The 20,623-nt window shown below is 37.4% G+C and overlaps 2 protein-coding genes and 1 long non-coding RNA gene across 11 annotated transcripts; 2 read left to right on the forward strand and 1 right to left on the reverse strand.

The window, feature by feature from the left end:
• Positions 1-1,695: 1,695 nt before the first annotated feature.
• LOC103453101 (cyclin-T1-4-like) lies at positions 1,696-7,942 on the forward strand. Of its 8 annotated transcripts, none has more exons than XR_003768098.2 (8): positions 1,749-2,012; positions 2,618-3,209; positions 3,408-3,489; positions 3,794-3,928; positions 4,283-4,458; positions 4,834-7,129; positions 7,398-7,543; positions 7,630-7,942. XR_003768098.2 is itself a non-coding variant. In XM_008392640.4 (7 exons), the coding sequence occupies exons 2-7, from the start codon at positions 2,623-2,625 to the stop codon at positions 7,659-7,661; spliced, it is 1,158 nt and encodes a 385-aa protein (XP_008390862.3). In that variant the 5' UTR covers positions 1,696-2,012; positions 2,618-2,622; the 3' UTR covers positions 7,662-7,942. The 8 variants fall into 8 exon arrangements, 4 of the variants coding, with proteins under 4 accessions (XP_008390862.3, XP_008390864.3, XP_008390863.3 ...); XR_011575093.1 differs by having other exon boundaries at positions 1,803-2,017; positions 2,614-3,209; XR_011575094.1 differs by having other exon boundaries at positions 1,803-2,012; positions 2,614-3,209.
• Positions 7,943-10,287: 2,345 nt separating this feature from the next.
• LOC114820481 (uncharacterized) lies at positions 10,288-11,020 on the reverse strand. Its single transcript, XR_003767866.2, has 2 exons — positions 10,882-11,020; positions 10,288-10,779 (listed from the first exon to the last, which is right to left on the reverse strand). It is a non-coding gene; the product is annotated as an uncharacterized lncRNA (long non-coding RNA).
• Positions 10,934-19,806, forward strand: LOC103453103 (long chain acyl-CoA synthetase 6, peroxisomal). Of its 2 annotated transcripts, none has more exons than XM_008392645.4 (23): positions 10,934-11,069; positions 12,589-12,649; positions 12,753-12,830; positions 12,982-13,053; positions 13,163-13,244; positions 13,396-13,501; positions 13,581-13,657; positions 14,268-14,312; positions 14,439-14,525; positions 14,956-15,045; positions 15,332-15,411; positions 15,486-15,579; positions 16,121-16,209; positions 16,301-16,389; positions 16,833-16,962; positions 17,094-17,212; positions 17,722-17,845; positions 17,933-18,019; positions 18,531-18,634; positions 18,725-18,810; positions 19,035-19,121; positions 19,227-19,313; positions 19,403-19,806. In XM_008392645.4, exons 1-23 carry the CDS (start codon positions 10,949-10,951, stop codon positions 19,496-19,498), a joined length of 2,091 nt encoding a protein of 696 aa, XP_008390867.3. In that variant the 5' UTR covers positions 10,934-10,948; the 3' UTR covers positions 19,499-19,806. The 2 variants fall into 2 exon arrangements, with proteins under 2 accessions (XP_008390867.3, XP_070667293.1); XM_070811192.1 differs by lacking the exon at positions 10,934-11,069 and adding an exon at positions 11,283-12,490.
• Positions 19,807-20,623: the final 817 nt, after the last annotated feature.

Below are 20,623 nucleotides of genomic sequence, written 5' to 3' on the forward strand. Positions count from 1 at the left end.
GATGAAATGGGGAGGGATGCTTCTCTCATCTTCCCATTGGTCATTTTTCTTTTCCCCTTGTCTGATTGGTCCTTAAGGTATCGTTTGGTATGTAGATGGGACGCGATGGGATGAGACATGACAGGACGGAACGGAGAGGGAGTAAAAATGCCCTCAGATGGAAACAAGGAGGAGGAAGAAGGAGGCGAAGAAGTTATAATTGTGTGTTCCATGGATGTGGAATGAGTTGTTACAGGGGGTGAGGCGAACGAAAATTCACCCAAAATTTGTCTCTTGGAATAGCGCGTTCCACCCGTTTTAGGCTCACCAAATGTGGGACGGAATGCCTCGTCCCACTTCATTCCGTCCTGTCCCATGTACCAAACGGTACCTAAAAGAAATAATATGATTGTTTCCTTATTTCGTTGCTGAAAGCTGATTGGGCTTCTTTCCCACAAGATGGGAATTCAATTTAATTAAAACTAAACTTTGAATAACTAATTTCAAACGTCTGTAACTATACAGTCATAATCCGGACTCGCAAAAGGTTTTCGTCTATACGTTCGTACCAACGAGTACTACGATGATATGCTAAAAGAATAAGTCATATGTCTCTCTAGGCGATAGTCAACGGAAGTCAAAATCCTTACCTCTAGGGCATTTTCGTAAATTCACACTTTTAAAATTAATAAAACGTAAAATTTGGGATGAGTTGTTACATTAAAGGTTGGAATAAGACGAAAGTTGTTAAAAAAACTCGTAATAAAATAAAGTTAATTAAAATTAAATCGGATTAGGGATTTTTTACTAAATACTAGCAAAGAGCACACACTTTGTGTGTGTGTGAAAAACCGTCCACCTCCTCCCATGTACTCCTTAAGTGCAATCGCTTCAGTTCATTCAAACTATAAAAAAAAGCATCATGATTTCACTTACCTGTATGAAAAAATGATGGTGGGACAATTTCTCTTAATAAATGCATATTTTTATCTTATGTAAATATTTTGATACAAAATTACTATTTTGTCCTCCTTATGAAAATATTATGTATCAAAAGTGATGGCAAAATAGGAAATAAGGGGATATGATTATCATTTTGTCAAAATTTATAAATTACTATTTTGCCCTCCTCAGCTCAACATTGTGTATTCAAAAGTGAGGGGCAAAATTGAAAAAGTGGGCAAAAAGGTTGACAAGGTGTGTTTTCTTAATAATAAGGATTGTGTATCAAAAGTGAGGGCAAAATAGAAAAAAAAAATATATGATTATCATTTTGTCAAAAGGTACAAAATTACTATTTTACCCTTATCATCTCAACCTTGTGTATTCAAAAGTGAAGGGCAAAATTGAAAAAAAGTGAGGAAAAAGGTTGAGAAGATGTGTTGTCTTAATAATATGGATAAATACAAGATTCCAGAGCGGGTTAAAGCGCAGATGAGTTAGATTTGTTGTGCCCGTATTCCCTCTATCCATCCTGTTCCCGCATCCTCCCTCTAACAAGTGTCCTATGAACTAACACCAAATTAACTCTGTTACCAAGAAACTCAATAAAAGAATAAAAAAAAAATAGAAAAAACCTTCCCTTCTTCTGTGAGAGAGAGTAGGGAGGTATATTTTTATTTTTTGTTTTTTATTCTATGTCAAGTTTAACTCTGTTAACTTGGTGTTAGTTCATAGGACACTTGTCAAAAGGAGGAAGCGGGAGGAGGGTGGGCTGAGGAAACTTGGGCACAGCCGATCTGCACTCAGCGCGGATTGGGTTGTTTGTTGCTGACCTTGCTTTTACGGTTTTACCCTCATCAGATCATAAATATAAAACTCCCCTCCCTTTCGGTTTGCGGTGAAACTTCGCATCCTTCTTCCGCTCTCTCTCCTCTCTTTCTCTGCTCCTTTACGCGTTCTTCCGCCCAAACCCTAACCATCTTGCGTACGATCGTATCCAACCGCGGTTTCAGATCTCCATCGCTGCCGATCGGCTAATCGCTCTTATATTTCCCGATTGCGATTCTTCTTAACGTCGTCGTTTTTCAGCTGTAAGGTTTTCATCGTTTCAGTCTCCCAATTTCTGGGCAATCAGATATCCATAGTTGGTTAATTCTTCGGTTTTAGATTCAAATTAGTTTACTTTTTTCCAATGATCTGCTATTATTTATCTTTTTTTGTATTGAATGTGTTTAATTTTAAGAGAAGGAGCCGTAGGAGGATCTCAAATTTATAGGTTATTATTTATGCTTATTCATATCTATGGATCCATAGATAATTTTGGAAGCAGGAGAATTGGGAATTCTGTTTGCTGGATAATAGAAATTGGGTCGTGGATTAATTGAGGAATCAAAATTGAAAATTGTTGAAATTGGAAGCAGGTTGGTTTTAGTGACAAATTAGAGGTTCTTATGCTATTGATTTGTTGTTGATTAGATGAGGTTGAGTTTATATAGGCTTTGTTCGAGTAGAATCGTTGTAATTGCATTACTATAACCTAATTTTTCTTGTGATTTTGTTATAGAAATCTTTCACCAGTGTATATCATAATCTCCTATGCCTTGTTTGGTTTTTGTTATATTTAGTTGTGGAGTTTCTCAGCACTTTTTCTCTGTTGGTTTGTTCCGTTTCTTATTTGTTGTTTTTAACTAGGCAGGAATAATGTCTTTTGTACGTAACAATCCCTCACAAGGGGGCACTGCTGGTGATGAGTACTGGCCGTCTCTCGGTAGAAATGACGTCAAAAGCTTCAACAACTTCAACCACTTCAACCACAACAACAACAACTGGAACAGGAGCAGGACTAATAACTTCGTTAAGAATTATAACAATTATCAGAAGTACAATTATAACAATTACCAGAAGTACGTGGGTGGTTATAAGGAGCATGCTGATAATTCTAATTATATCAAGCCCGACAGTGCATCATCGTTTAAGAGGAGAAAATTTTCAGATTCTACTTGGGGTGATGGTGGGAGAGATTATCTGCCACCCAACACATATGAATTTATCTCTTCTTCGTGCAATAATTATGTTCCTCATCCAAGATCCAATGGTGATGCCTCTGCATCTACTACTGGTAAACGTGACCGCACAAAGTTAGATGAAGATGAACTGCCCTTTATGTCAAGGGATGAGATAGAGAGATGCTCCCCATCTAGAAAAGATGGTATAGATTCAGTACGTGAAGCACACTTGCGCTACTCATACTGTTCTTACCTTCAGAATCTTGGATTGCGGCTTGACTTGTAAGCTTCTTCTCCTTAACCTGTATCTTTGTTATGCTTTCATTTTGAATAGAGTTCTTATCATTTATTTAACAGGGTTTTGTCCAGAACTAGTGTTTATGGTATTTTGAACATTTTGCTAGTTGACTCTAAGTTTCAAGGTTTTCTTTTCTCTTTCCAAGACGTATGTAATTTACAAACTAATCATATCTCTTCCAGGCCCCAGACTAATATCGCTACTGCAATGGTTCTCTGTCATCGGTTTTTTGCCCGGCGGTCACATGCTTGCCATGATAGATTTGTGAGTGTTCAATGTATTTTGAAATTCATAGCATCTTCTGATGTTATTAAGGTTTCCTTTATCTTAGATAAGCATAGATTTTATGTCCTCATATGATCAACATTATAGCAATTCAGATAATCAATCATTCGTTGTGTTCAAAGTGTTTTCCCTTTTTATTTTTCTGAATATAACTCTATGTTTCTGTTCTCCACTCTGTGCTGTTTTTTAATTTCCTACTGGGTAATGGATTATGTACGTTGTTGGTTTACTCTGTCACTCCATTTGGTAATTATATTTTATGACTATTTCATTTCTTTTCCAGTTGATTGCTACTGCCGCTCTGTTCCTAGCAGCAAAGTCCGAGGAGACACCACGCCCTTTGAATACTGTGTTGAGAACATCTTCTGAGATTCTCCATAAGCAGGATATCAGTTTCTTGTCCCATATGCTCCCTATTGTGAGTATCTTTACTGCTCTTCTGAGCCTTTATGATATGATCTGTCCTCTTGAAAGCATTCAGAATGAAGACAATCTTTTTACAGTTTAACTGTCAATATAAAAACCCATTATTGAATGCCATAATGTTTTTTTTGCATTGACATAAAAAAAACCATTGCATAGCCTTTCTTTTTAAATTCAGATGAGTATTCCTGCATTGAATCATATTTCCTATTCACGCTGTTCAGTGTGTCATAAAGAGCATGAAGCAACTTAAACTTTTGAAGATTTTTCTCCATTCCCTGACTTATATTGAAAGCTAAGATTAGAATTGCACTTTCTAGCATTCTGACATTTGTTGTTTGTTAAACAGGACTGGTTTGAGCAGCATCGGGAACGGGTGACTGAGGCTGAGCAAATGATACTGACCACTCTAAATTTTGAACTTGGTGTGCAGCATCCATATGCACCACTTACATCTACTCTTAACAAATTAGGTCTTTCACAAACAATTCTGGTGAATCTGTCCTTAAGCTTGGTCAGTGAAGGGTAAGTTCATCAATTCGAGGTTACAGAATTCTGCTTACTTTTCGTTGAATGATTACTTGATCATTATTCGACATATTTGTGTTGGTTTTTTATATTTAGCTTACCTTGCATGCCTTCCTGAAAATGGTTAGTGGCACTGTGGTTGTTAAAAGGAAGAAGATAGAGAAAAAGAGGGGGGGGGGGGTGGGGGTTATCATCAGAGTTTCAGATTTTACTGATGTTTGGGTATGGCTATGGAAGCGGATAAACAATGGTTTTCTTCCTGTTCCTTAAAACTCTGATGCTTGATGTCTGTCTCAATAATTTCCTTGTTTGGAGCATCTACTTTAGTAGTATTTTGAAATATTAATTCTTTTGGCATGCATATAATTGCAGGATCTACACAAGATTAGAGTTGATCGCCTGTATGATATTCTTAGCTGGCGGATTGATTTGCTGTTCATGGAACTTTTGTTTTACTTCTGAAGTTGAACTGCCGATATTTTTTGGATGAATTTACCATAATATGCCCCCACCAACTTAGTCATTTGCTATTGAATATAGCTACTTAGTCTCCATGGCCATTTTCAGTATCTTCTTTTAACTTACTGATGGAGCTTATTAAGAAAAAGTCCTCTGAAGTCCTGCTACCAAACATACAGTTTGTAAGACATGGCTTTTTGTGGGATTGGTTTTGGAGGAAAACCATTGTCTAGGGAAGGATTTCATCTTTGTGATTGGTAGCCCTTCCTATCCCCAATGCCAATGCCGTTTTATGAACCCTCGAATGACTTCTCCTAAGTCCTGCTAACAACGAGGGGTTGCCAGATATCTAGGGGCTGCTTTAGGTTTAACAGTATGATACTCAGTTTTGAGTATCAGGGCTTGCAGTCTGATTTCAGTTTTGACCAAACTCTTTCTGATGGAAGTTTACACTTTGGCCCAAGAATTTGCAAATTTTCGTAGAACTGTTGCCACTGGTGCATGAGTCTCAGGAGCTTGCGTAGGTTTTTTCCTGACCTAGATGTCTTGAAAGTTTTTGGTGTTGTATTCTTTTTCGATTACAGAATGGAATGGGAGACATTAAAATTTTGTATGGTACCTGCCATTCATCTGTCCTGTCTCCCAAAGGAAAGAAAAAAGAGAGATTTTTAATGCAACACTGTGAAATGAACATGAGAGAAATTGGCAAAATGTGCTGACAGTTTTCCCCATTAATCGGCTTTGAGATGCAACTTGTTTTCCCATGATGGGGAAATAGGAGGCCAGGAATATAAAAAAAATTTGAAAGTCATCTGAATTCCCATATCTTTTTGCATGATTTTCATATCATATCTATTTGGTTCATATGTTTCTCAGGTAATGATCTCCAGATCTAGAACCTGCCCAAATATTTATGTCAAAACCTTGACCGTGAACTATTTGGTTCCATGTACTTGGTATCAGATAATGTCAATTTCCTAGCCCCAACTCCCGTGTAAGTGGTTTTTTATAGTTTTGAATAAATTTGAGGTCACTTCACAGATGGGATGCATTATTTTTGCTTTGAAAATGTTATCATATCTTCTTGAGTTTTCTCATATTTAAACGTTATCTTAACATTTGTTTAAGTGATGGATATTGTTATAGTTGTGTTTTAAAACAGAAAAAAAGTTTTCTTGAAACACTATATCCTCCTGTTAGACAACTTATTGTTTCACACAGAAGTACACAGTGGAATATATATACTTATGTACATTTTTTAAAGTTCTGCATTCTTTTGTTGAAGATTACTTTTGAAAATGATTTACGTGTTCTCATTAGTGGCGTATATCGTCAGAAAAAAATGAAAAGAAACATTTTTTTTAGTTCCACATTCTTTTGTCGAAGATTACTTTTGAAAATGATTTACGTGTTCTCATTAGTGGCATATATCGTCAGAAAAAAATGAAAAGAAACATTTTTTAAAGTTCCACATTCTTTTGTCGAAGATTACTTTTGAAAATGATTTACGTGTTCTCATTAGTGGCATATATCGTCAGAAAAAAATGAAAAGAAAAATAATTTATTTGTGAAGATAGAGGCATATACTTTTTGTGTCCTTCTTGGTTGCATCCAGGGAGTTGATGGCATCCATCCTTGTAGTTTCCAGAAGAATTGATGGCATCCATCCTGGTAGTCACCTGAAAATTCCTACCATTTTAGAATCTGGGTTGTTCTAGGGGGCATTCACCATTTTTCGTATTCCAAGAAGTTCTCATCAAGTCTTGCTTCTGTGAGTGTTCTTTATATGTTTATAGAGGAGCTGATGATATAAGAAAAGGATACATATATATATATATATATATACACACACACTATCTTGAACAGACTATGGATGGCAATTCAGCTTCATCCCATGCCTGCAACATGGGTGTAGTCAATGATTCTCGCCGGGAACTTAGTAGTTGGGTATTATGCATGTAAGATCCAGCCATTGTGCAGAAGCTTGTGGATTTGTTTTCAGAAGTTGTTATTGTTTGCAATGTCCTGCTTTTGCTTTCTCATATGAACCGTGTATACGAGTAAAATAGCCGTGCAGCAGATTGGGGCCTGGGAATTTTGGTGACCCTAGATGGGGTATATCATGTTTTGCTATAGTTTTGGTACTCTTATCAGCCATCCTGCAGACATTCTGGAAAATATTCTACCTGACTTGCTGCTTTTGTAGTTGGTAAGAAATTGACTTGTTATTTCATGCCTGATTTGATGACGTTTTGCTACTAATTTTTTTTTTATGCTACATGCTTCTGGTGTACGTTCTATCAATGTGAAAAATATGCTAAGTTGCACCGGGAATTGCCTGGTCTTTCTACTGTTGCCCCAGATGGTTTGGTTTGATTATGTGCCTTTCTGCCTCTCCGAGCCCATGGTGGTGGCTCTGTTGGTGTTTTGTCTCATAACTCGCTGGAACTAATTTGGTTTCTCATTTTATTTTTCAGGCTTCGGAGTTCTCTGTGGCTGCAGTTCAAACCGCATCATATTGCGGCAGGAGCTGCCTACCTTGCCGCAAAGTTTCTGAATTTGGATCTTGATTCTTATAAAAATATATGGCAAGAATTCCAAGCTACACCAGATATTCTTCAAGGTATGCATACATGCTCACAGCTGAGGCCTAGCGAGCCGCTTTTTCATTTACATATAGACTTTAATTTGTGTTAATTGTTGATGCAGCTGTTGCTCAGCAGTTGACGGAACTCTTCTAGAAGGATGGAGCATGGTTGTTACACTAGTTTGTGTATAAAATTAGGATATGCATATCATGGTCGGATGGGAAAGCATATACATGACTTTTGCAGAGGTATGGTGTGAGGAGACGACGAGAGACGCCAAGATATGATACCCATCTTTTCTCACAACTGCTCTCCTCTTGAACCTATTGAAGGCTAAAAAAGTGTAGTTTTTAAGGTTTTGTAACATCTACCAGTAGTACGCTTTTCGGAGTGGTAACCTACATATAATGACAAATTCGCTGCAACGTTTTTTATTTCTTGTGCTTCATGTTCGTATTTTATCTTTGTCAATTGTCGAACGAGGTTTTAGACAACATATTGATATCTGGGTAGTAGAAAGATCAAAGTAGTGGGAATGCAATAGACAGTGCTGCATTTGGTACTGTTTTTATTTACCTAAGTTAAAGTGAAACTTGATTATTTTTTCACATTGGCTATTCTATTAGCTAACGCTGACGCGTGACAAGAACGACTCTGAACTCGGGTAGGGACTCCAAATCCGTTATCCTCTCATAAGGGAGAGATACTCTCTCGTCACGAATTCATCACGTGGTAATTGTCTATTATGAGAGGCTGCTGGATTTGGCAGTGCCATTTTACCCACTGCATGTGGTGGAAACGTGAATGTTGTAGGTTAGACGATAGTAGGATGGTGCCTTCAAGCACTCTCCATATTGAGGAGTTGGAGATTATGATTTTTCTTGTTGGAGGCGATTATGTTATTGGAAGCCTAAAAGAAGCAATCCTCAATCCATAGCCCATTAGAGAGATGCTAGGAGACGTGCTCAAAAGTGGGATTCATCATGAATTCTCTATTATCTTATGTTTTTTGTACAGTGTTTTCTAATCTTGCATTGAAATTAACGTTAATTTTGAAGTGGTAGAGAATCTATGAAGAGTTCTACCTTGAAACAATCCCATTAGCATTTCTCTAGCTCATTATTCCTGCACGCTCATTCTTTTTTCAACAAAGAAAACATTAACAACATTGAAAATTTTGCTCGTACCAAACTGACTAAAGTAGGGTCATATCTCATTTTGCAACTGGATTTGTTGAAAATTTTATTATGCTCCAACGTATGACATGCACTGAATAAAGAAAACATTAAATGTGCAACGAAGAATCCAACAATACTATACACTGATGCATACTAGAAAGTTGTCAAAGGTATATCACTTTGTATAGGTCTTCAAAACAAATGCTACAAAAGAATTCATGTAGTATAGTTGAAGCATTCAACAACATTGAAAACAAAGAATGAGGATCCTCTCCGAATTCTCTTTGTGAGGATCCCGGGGATACTCAAATTGTGTTCGTTCATTGTACATTGTGCAGTAAGAAATCATTTTAAATACTTTTATTTAAAATTAAGGGTTAATCTCAGTATACTACCCTCAAGTTTCGTGGTTTTCAACATTTAGTATATGAAGTTTTTTTCGCCCTAGAGTCATACCTTAAGTGTTAATTTTGGAACAATTTCATACATATGTTAAGTTTTCTGTTAGAACTTCTATTAATTGATGACGTGTTGCCCACGTGGACAATTACTGGACATCACATGTCAATATGGGCCCACTTCAATATTAAAAAATTAAAAAAAATACAAGACAAAAAAATAAAATAAAATAAAATCCGTACCCACCTTCTCCCTCCCTTCTCTCTTCTACAACCTTCACCCCTTCCCTCCCTTCTCTCTTCTGCACCTGCAACACCCTCCTTTCTCTCCTCTGCAACTTGCACCACCCACCCTCCCTCATCTCCTATACAAACCACACCCACCTCTCATTTGCGAGGAAGGTGGGTATGGGTGCTACCGCATCGGGGTACGCCTTCGCACCCAAAAAAGAGCAGACCTTCATCCAGCCCTCTCTCTTCCACCATGCCTCCCTATACGACATCGACTTCGTCCCCATTTCAATCCCTGATTCCACCACCACCGCCAAGACCCTAATCGAGCAACGCCCTTTTGATTGCATCATCCACAAAATCTATGGCCCCCACTGGAACCAACACCTCAAGGAATACTCGTCCTAGTATCCATAAACGCTCATTATTGACCCCCATAGTCCATCGAGCGCCTCCACAATTGGGTCTCCATGCTCGACGTTTTCGCTGCCCTTGAATTGAAGCCGCGTTAGTCAGGCGACAAGTTCTAATCGAAGATCTCGGTGCCCAAACACGTGCTGGTTGATCATTACCCGGAAGGCAAAGAAGAAACTAAGTTGTTGGTCGGGTTGTAGATGAGAGAAGGGAGGGCGGTGCAGGTGTAGAAGAGAAAATGGAAGGAAGGGGTGCGGGTTGCAAAAGAAAGAAGGGATGGAGAGGGTGCGGGGGAGAAGGTGGGTACAGATATTTTTTTAATTTTTGTATTTTTTTAATTTTTTAATATTGAAGTGGGCCCATATTGACACGTGTTGTCTAGTAATTGTCCACGTGGGCGCCACATCATCAGTTAACAGAAGTTTTAACGAAAAACTTAACAGATGTATGAGACTATTCCAAAATGAACACTTTATGTATGTCTCTGGGACAGAAAAAACTTCATATACTAAATGTTGAAAACCACGAAACTTGAGAGTAGTAAATTGAGATTAACCCTAAAATTAAATATGAATATTAATTAATGAAAATTGATCGCACGATATACAATGAATTAACACGATTTGAGGCCTTAAGATCCTCATAAAGAGGGTCAGAAGAGGATCCTCATCCGAAAACAAATCTGCACTTTAGTTAAATTAATATTCAAGGAGGAACCCATCTTCAGACTTACTTGAGTCTCCAAATTTGAGGTCCAAATATTTGACCACTACCACGAAAGCCATCCGCCAACGTAGAAGGCAATAAAAACCAGAGCAGACGACGGCCGGCACAGAAAAAGCCATTAGATTTCAAATTCAACATATTTTGTTTTCCATGCCAAAATTAAGCAAATAATAATATTATTATTACACATATTTATTATTTATCTTTCTCTTTGCATAATCTGATTTCTGTCCGCATCCGTGTCATTGTCACCTACCTCCATCTCTTCCTGATCGCGATCGTTGGAACGCGTGCCCTTATAACATTCAATCCCGGATCACGTTCCTGAGAAACAAACAGAAAGTTAAGAGCTCACGAAACCCTGACCTCACTGGATAATATCACAACGAACAACGAAAACATTAACGACTCACGACGCCAAATTACCAATCGCGCTTCTCCTCTTCCTCTCTGCTGTTTGGAAACCAAGACCAACGTCCCAACGCTCCTTCCGATGGATTCAGCGCCAGCTCAGCGTCGCCTTAGAGCAATCAATGGCCACCTCGCCTCCGCCTCCGCCGCCGACTCCGAGTCCCTTCTCCGTCTCAACCCCACCGCCGGCGAGTTTTTTTCCGGTGCTCCCTCTGTCTCTCTCTGTTTGATTTTTTCCAGCTCAATTTTGGTTTTGGTTTTGAATTATGATCGGATAGTATGCACGCGAAGCTCAAAGCTTTTTTGTGAAGGAAGTTATTTCAAAGGAGAAAAAGCTAGGGCTTATTTAAGGTGGCATTAATGCCCCTAGGTTTTGTGGTGTCTTAATTGTGAGATACTTTCGAGCTTCCGAGAGCTCGATACATTTATGATTCATTGCTTTTTTTCGATTTTTTTATCTTCCGTTTTGACTTCGGTTGAGGATCGTTCGATTTTTAATTGTTTTCCATTGGTGGGTGCTGCTTCCTTTGATTTCATACGCTGCTTTTTCTGATGTGGAAAGCACTTCCAATTCATTTGATTTGAGAACCCGTGGGACAGATAATGTTGCGTTTCGATTTCTAAGAGATTTGGATTTGCTTACTTATTTGTTTTTGTTTTGATAAAGGACTTACTTTTAGTTAATGGCCTTCTTTGATGGACACTTACGTTTTTCTTTTTTGCGGAATTTGTTCCTGATGGTGCTTTGGGTTGTTTTCCGTTAGCAAATAAAATCAGATCTTTTGTGGGGATTTTGGTCAATGGGGACACAAGAGACCATTTTGAGTGGACTTTTGATTCGGGGGAGCTATGGCAACGCTTTATGGGAACTATGCATATGTAGCGGGGTATAAAAACCAATGAATCAATTAATATCGTTGATGGAAAGACCGTTGTATGACAATTAGGAAAATATACTTGGGAGTTCATTGTTTTGTCCTTCCATTGGTCTGAATTCTGTGAAACTTTACTTTCTATCTCCCACGGCCAAGCACATATAAGCATTTGACAATTATCTTTGCTCTCTCTCCCTCTCTCTAATGGGAAATATGGACTGATCTAGCTGATGAAGAGTACTTGAAGTTTTTGGATATAAATTTATATAAAAACTCGGATCAGTAGAATGAAGTGGACTACGATGACAAAGAAGGTGGACTACATGAAAAAAGAAGAACTATAGTGTTTACAGGGCTAATCCTTTCTGCAATTGGTTTCATTGTTTTCTCTTCAATTGATTAAAATATTGTCTGCTTTTTGTCTGTCGTTGGTTTGTTTTGGTTTTGTTTTGTTTTGTATCTCTCTTTTCCTTCGTTTGGTTCTCTTGTTTAGTTTCTTTTGCATTATGTGTTTCATAATGAAAACTTTGGCCGTTTTCATTAACATGTTGTATGGGATATGTCACTGCGTGAATCCTGCTTTGTGGGATATTGTGAAAGTGATAGTGGATGAGTCTGTTGCTCAAAAGATAAACTTCTGGGGGAATCGAGGGCTTTCAAGTGTGATATGAAATGGAAGTCAGATTCTTTGAAAGGTTTGGTTTCTTTGTTTTGCGGTGGACAGGGGACTATAGAATAAGCGGGAACAGGTTGGTAAAGGTGGTTAGCAACCTGTTCTAGATACGTGTCTAGGATGTTTAACTTATTGACTCAAATACATATATTAATATCATTAAATTCGTGACAGAGCATGGGTACAGTGTGGTGCTTCCAGAGAAATTAGACACAGGAAAGTGGAATGTATACAGGTGGGCATATTCCTTTTTTTTTCGTTTGTGCTGCCCCAACAAGGTCCATGGCTATTCTCTCTATTCATGTGAGAAAAATATTTTTGTTTTGTTGTGGTGACAGATCTGCACACTCCCCATTGAAGCTTGTTAGTAGATTCCCTGATCATCCTGAAATTGGTACACTGCATGATAATTTTGTGTGAGTCACTTACTTTTCGCCAAACTACACAAGGACATTTAAGCTCAATAATTCCCTACAAATATCTGTCCTAAATTTATATTTCTATCCACTTGTATTTAGTTCCCTTGGAATTTGCTAAAAGACTTCATCTAACTTTTGTCAATATTAGGCATTCTGTTGAAACTTTCCGGGATTATAAATATTTGGGCACACGAATTCGCGTTGATGGAACAGTTGGAGAGTGAGTGTCTTTTTATGTAATTTAAATTCTCAGTTCCTGTGAATTACAATTATTTGGCTCACATCCAGTGGAAGCCTCACCCAGTTTCATTTGTTTTTCTGCCTTCAAGTTACAAATGGATGACGTACGGAGAAGCAGGTACTGCTCGGTCAGGAATAGGTTCTGGCCTAATTTATCATGGAATACCAAAGGTGTAATTTCACTAATTGTTCTATGGTTCCTATACTGTTTATTGGTCATTGAACTTCATCTCTGTAATTAGTTCCTTGAAAATACTGAGTGGATTTCCCTGATGTTACTTGACATCAAATCCTCTTTGAACTTTTATTTCTATAACTACAGGGATCTTCCATTGGATTGTATTTTATCAATAGACCTGAGTGGCTCATCGTTGATCATGCCTGCTCTGCATATTCTTACATATCAGTTCCTTTATATGACACTCTAGGTTTGTGCTACTTTTCCCGTATTTTGCCAATCTTGGTCTAGGCGTCAGATGTTATAATTGAATATGGTATTCTTTGCAGGTCCAGATGCTGTCAAGTACATTGTAAATCATGCTGTTGTACAAGTTATCTTTTGTGTGCCTCAAACATTGAATAGTGTGAGTTTAACTTATATCACTTCAGGGTGCTCTATAACTTAACAATATTCTCTTGAGTTGTAAAAACTTAATCTTGTAAATTTCTTTCTTCCTCGGTTTTATATATGTTAGGTATTAAATGACAACTAAAAATTTGTTTTATATTCTTGGAGATGCGCATATGATCAGCTATAACCCATACATATTTGGGTAAATGCTATCGCAAAATGTTTTGAGCAAGTGTTCATTTGAATTGTTGTATGGAATATAGACCAGATGCTAATTTAGATATCAAATTATTAAAATAAAGACGAAGAAAACGTGGTCTACATGCAGAAAAAACTCAACATAAAAATAAAAAAAGTGAAGATCCTTTAACAGTAACAACATCCACCTAACTCGGAAACTGTTTCTTCTGATCTATGTGGTGTCGAGTTCTTTCACCTTGACATTGGACTCATGTTTGGCCACAATTACTGTCAAAGTTATATCCCTTAAGGCGCTTTTTTTCCTTGCAGTGTATATAATCTATATAACTTGTAGACTGAAATTGTTCATGTTTGGTTATTCCATATTGTTATATTACACGGCTCTGAATTCCTCAATTGATTCTTGTCGTTTGGAATTGCAGTTGTTGAGCTTCTTGGCAGATATTCCAACTGTACGCCTGATTGTGGTATGAGAATACACCTCATAGTATTAAATAAATCTTTGTACTACTGAAAGGTGATTGTGATGTTGACTTTGCACAGTTTATATATCATTTAAAATAATGTTTTCGTTTCCCTTCGATATTATGCAGGTTGTTGGGGGAGTGGATGATCAAATTCCATCCCTTCCATCATCGACCGGAGTGAAGGTTGTAACATATTCAAAATTGCTATCTCAGGTAATTCCATTCTTCCCTATGAATCCACTGAATCCTTGAAAGGTCATAGGAGATCTGCCAAAGATCTTCTTATGGATGCATAAATGATAGACATCCAAGTATTATATGATAAGTTTTTATGTGTAAAATATTAGCATAAAGATAATGCTTTGAGCAATGCTAAAAGAAACTCACAAGCATAAACACTCCAGAAATACCCATTTCATCATAGCTGCATATTGGATATTTTCTCTGTCCTAGACCACTCCTTGTCTTCTTCTTGCAGATTTTAATGCATAGTCTGTTCACACACATAATGAACATGAGGTGTTTTCTGCTAACGTTGCTACTTGGATATTACGATTCTTATCATACTTAGATTCCTTAGTATGTGATGATATATTTTTAAAAACTTTGAGTGATGTGCTTCTTATCCATTGTGTTTTTTTAGGGCTCTAGTAGTGTTCAGCCTTTTTGCCCACCAAAACCAGAGGATGTTGCTACAATATGCTACACAAGTGGTACAACTGGCACCCCAAAGGTACCAACTTAAAGCGTTATGAACTTTCATATTTTTCAACCAAAATATATGTAACAACTTTTAGCTTTCTGATGAAGTTGGGTTTCCGCAATAAATGATTCAACTTTTATATTTGCATATATTATTTTGAGTTCTCCTTTTAGAATTGTTAAGATATTGTGTGAGAAACAAAAATTCAAGGGCTGGCTTCTCCTCCAATACAATTATGTTAAATACTCTCCGTATCTTCTATGTAACCCCATGTATTGTAACACTTGCACTATAACTGACAATAACATTTGGCTAGGGAGCTGTATTGACTCATGGAAACTTTATTGCAAATGTTGCTGGGTCCACTATTGCTGTCAAATTCTACCCGTCTGACGTGTGAGTATCAGTAGTTTTGATTTTCGATTCCACACACTGCTTCGTCTCTGACTATTTTACCTTGTATTTTCCAGCTACATATCATATCTTCCCTTGGCACACATTTATGAACGGGTTAACCAGGTCATGACAGCATATTTTGGAGTTGCTGTTGGATTCTACCAAGGGGTATGAAACTTGTTTTCACCATTTCCTTTTCAATAGTTCTTGCCATATCTTGAATCTGTAGTATTGTCCCCCCACCGAAACAAAAACCTGTCCATTTGTTAAAAAGGTTTACTTCTTTGTAAATGCTGTTTTTGCATCTTTTTTCTTGGAATGCAATATACACTGCGCCAGAATCAATCTACCTGGTCAAAATTAGTCTGCAGTTTACTGAAGGGTAGATTCATGTTGACGTATTAAACTGTTCTCAATTATACTGGTTTCAAGCATGTAAGAGTAAGACTTTACTAGAAGTGATGAATCTCCTAATGTAAACTGATGCATTTGTAATGTTGATTCATAAACATTAACATTGGTCTAAGGCTCTACGCCTATTGGAATTTATTAATAACTTTAAAACTGCTGACCTTTGCCTATATGTTGTAATATATGTTATAGTCGTTAGACTAGCTGGTTTATTTATAAGTTTATATCTTTGTTTTTGGGTTTAACTACATATGTTTAGAGACAAGCCTTACAGGGTTTATTTAACTGTTCTATGCAGGATAATCTAAAATTAATGGACGATATGGCAGCACTAAGACCTACCATCTTCTGCAGTGTTCCTAGGCTGTATAACAGAATATATGCGGGGTAAATTTTTTTTAATTGCTTATGTGATTGTTCACCTAAAAGAAACTAATATCCTTAAACAGTCATTAACTCGGATGTACTGGCTATTCAGTATTACAAATGCGGTAAAGACATCCGGTGCGCTGAGGGAGAGGCTATTTAATGCTGCATACAATGCCAAGAAGCAGGCACTATTAAGTGGTAAAGCATTTTGCCACATAAATTCTTTTTGCATTATAACATGAGAGTCTACGACTCACACAATTACTTATGCTTTAAACTTCTTTTTGCGTACTTAACACTAAGTATGATCTTATGGAAATGGTTTAAGGTGTGAAATCTAGGTGCGAACGTCCAAGTAGAAAATGTATCAAGTTTAACCTTGAAATAATAGAAAACTAGAATTGTGGAAAATTAGAACCAAAACTACAAATGAATCAGGTGTAGTCTATATTTAAGGTAGAAATGTAGCAGCTTGAAAATGAGATGGACAGAAATGTTTGCTTGACCCTGCCTTGTGGTTCCTTGAACTTTCTGTTAGCCATAGCTAACAGGGGATGAGTCTAAACTGTTTTGATGCCCATTACTTCCTTGTGTTATGTACTTTTCACTATTTCTTATTGTAACATGATGTTATTTTATAGGAAAAACTGCATCCCCCATGTGGGACAGATTGGTATTCAACAAGATAAAGGCTAAGCTAGGAGGACGAGTTCGTTTTATGGCATCAGGTGCTTCACCCTTGTCTCCTGATGTGATGGAATTTCTAAAGATGTAAGTCTTTTACATTTCTAGGCATATTGAATTCCTAGGAGGAGTCACATGTGGTTGATTTTTATTTTATTGTTTTTATTCTTTTGTATCTACTGGCTTATAATTACTAATTAGTGGTGATTTATTCCCAGATGCTTTGGTGGTGAAGTAAATGAAGGGTATGGAATGACTGAGACCTCTTGTGTTATTAGTGCTATGGATGGGGCTGACAACATATCTGGGCACGTCGGCTCTCCTAATCCAGCTTGTGGTGAGTTATTATCCACTGGCTCTGTGAGTTTAATGCAGCTAATTAATGGCACTATTTAGGTTCATTTCGATTAATGCGGACCAAAAATTTGAGCTTTTTATTCTTTAACCCTTCTACTGTTCCGAGGGTCAGACTTAGTTAGCTGGCAAAAATGTAATTGTGAAAACTTCTTGCATGGTGCCATTCAAGTGTCAATTCCTTCTCCTCAGATGATTTTTTAAGCACTTGTATGATCTCATACTTCTTGATAGCATATCTTCACAGATGGAAGGATTATGCCTGAACTTGTTCAATTGCAATTGTCACACAAATGAGTTTTACCTGGTCATCATTATTGGTGTTTTGAACTTGTACTTTGGATTGCATGCTTTCCTATCCATATTTTTTATTTAAATACGAATGCATGCAATAAATGAACTATACATCTGACAATGGTGCTTGAATTCGTGGTGAAATCTGTGTCAGATTATTAATACCTTAAAGTTTTGTTTTCATATTTTTGATTCCAGAAATAAAGCTTGTTGATGTACCAGAAATGAACTATACATCTGACGATCAACCCTATCCTCGTGGTGAAATCTGTGTCAGGGGTCCTATTATATTCCAAGGCTATTACAAGGATGAAGTGCAGACGTAGTTAACTTACCTGTTATTGCTTATTTTAAATGGTATTCATTCAGTCAGATAAAATCAGTCTGATAATATAATTGTACTGGATAGGAGGGAAGTGGTTGACGAAGATGGATGGCTTCATACTGGAGACATTGGGTTGTGGTCACCCGGAGGTCGTCTGAAAATTATTGATAGGTGAGATAATAGCATCCTCATTCTGTTCGGTATCAAGCTTTATATTTTCTAATTGTGATACGCATATGGTAACCTTGTAAAGTTCAAAGTGGTAATAGTGTCAAGTTCAATACACACACACACACACACACATGTTAAGGCTCATAAGATTTCCCAGGCAATTGCTGACATTCATATAAAGCAAAAGACGCACAGCATATTTTTGGATGATTAGAATCAGACATGCCCTAGCATGGGTTTATAATGCATGGTCTTGCGAAAGATATTCACTGGGCATTGCAATTAAAATGCCTACAGGTTGGATGCTAAGGGTTAAACGAACTGTGACGGTTCTACTCTTCCCATCCCCCCACCCCAAATCCTGCCCATTTTTCTTCAGAAAGTTCATTTGACCAACACCTCATATGGAGAGAATCTATTGAAATGACAGGATTTATCATGCTTATTAGCATATTAGTCCTCTTTTAGCATGTGGACAGCTTATAACTAGAGGTTTTGTATACCCCTGTAGGAAGAAGAACATTTTCAAGTTGGCACAGGGAGAGTATATAGCTCCAGAGAAAATCGAGAATGTCTATGCCAAGTGCAAGTTTGTTGCCCAGTGCTTTGTCCATGGTAAGAATTTAGAATCTGCAAACTCTCTCTCTCTCCCTCTCTCACACACATATGATGGGTTGCTGACTGCTTATTTGTTGCTATCCATAGGTGACAGCTTTAATTCTTCGTTGGTAGCGATTGTCGCGGTTGACCCGGATGTGTTGAAAGCATGGGCTGATTCTGAAGGCATTAAGGTGAAAATATCACATTTTAATCACAAAAAATTAATATATTAACTTCCATGTTTGAAGGCTTACAAAAGTTTGGTTGACCCTTTTGTGGATGCACATAAAAAAGTGTTTGCCTTTCAATTTTTCCTACAAACAGTCGATAATCTTCATTCAGTAACTTCTCAAAAGTGGAACAACTGGAAACAGTTTAACTTCTGAATAACTTGTCTGGTGATGTTTGGGTGCAGTTTGAAGATTTAGGGAAACTGTGCAACGACCCAAGAGCAAGAGCAGCTGTATTGGCTGATATGGATGCTATTGGCAGGGAAGCTCAGGCAAGTTACTTTAATAAAATTACTCAAACGCTATCCGTGTCTTGCACGTTGTTGAAATTAAGCGTTGGATGTTCTAATAATAAATTCAATACTATTTCTCTTCAGTTGAGAGGTTTCGAATTTGTAAAAGCCGTGACACTGGTGCTTGAACAATTCACAATGGAGAATGGACTGCTCACTCCGACGTTTAAGGCAAGTATTCAGTTTCAAACAATTGATAGCAAATGCATGGACGAATTAACATGACTGACGTTCTCTCATTCCATACTTGACCTCTTCAGATCAAGAGATCTCAAGCAAAGGATTACTATGCAAACGCTATATCGACCATGTATTCGGAGCTCACTGTTTCCGAATCCGCCCCCTCGAAGCTTTAAGTGACACAATGAGGAGCAGCCAAATTGATGCTCTCATCCAACCTCGAAAAAACCGAAAAAAATGAAAAAAAAGAAATAAGAGAAGCAGCTAAAAGCTGAGAATGGATGCCAAGCATTCTTGTAAGTAGATTCCGTTCTTTGTGGAGGCGACACAATGAAAGACATGGATTTCAAAGCGCCTCATATACTTTGCTTATGTTTTTTTATTTGTTTCTAAAAGTGAAATAAAATAGAAATATCCAATTTATTGATTAGAATGTACCAAAAATTAGATAATTTAATAAATATAAATTAGAACTTTCAGAGCATGATTTTGATTGGTGATGTCTAAGGGAAAACTAAAACTTTGTGGTCGTTTGGTAACGCTTATGTAGTGCATTTTTAATCGCTCTATCAAATGTTGTATAGTACTTTTCTTGTTACTTTAGCTTAAAACCTTTGGTATATGGACATTCCTAGTCCAAAAACATCATTTTGTTTTAGTTTTCATCTTCAAACAAGGTATACTGGGATATAGTGGAAGCGATCGGGGCGGGGGGGGGGGAAATGAAGGATAATGTATGAAACAAAAACTGAAAAGAGAATACAAGCAAAACAAATCACTATTAGTCATGGCTTCAAACTTGGAAATGCGTTACCGCCAACTGGCCAATCGTCGATGGGTTTACTTTTGCTCGCTACCAAGTAGATGTAGTGGAATTCAGCGGTGTCCATTAAAACTTAGGCATGGTCTATGGATGAGACGCACTTGGGATTCTACACTTATGAGTCCTAGGTTTTGGACTACAAAGGACGTCGATATTGCGGTCTGTCTCCCTCCACCAAACAATGACTGTCACTAAAGAATTGATTCCCTTCGGACTTTAATGTTCATGTTCATGTTTTATTCTATGCAAAAAGAACTCGATTCGGTATTCTTAGAAAAAAAATATATATAGAAAAATCAGAACCTGAGTTAAAATGATCAACATATCTAGACCGTATAAATCGACACACAAAGCAACATCTTTGATTTTTTTACACACCAATTCAGGATCCAGATGTGTTGATCTTTAATGTAAGGAACGGAACTAGTTCCTGTCACTAAGACCATGCACCTTTGCTCACCTCGGTTGGACACTGACA

Source organism: Malus domestica, chromosome 13 (assembly GCF_042453785.1).
Source record: "Malus domestica chromosome 13, GDT2T_hap1".
Lineage (NCBI taxonomy): Eukaryota > Viridiplantae > Streptophyta > Magnoliopsida > Rosales > Rosaceae > Malus > Malus domestica.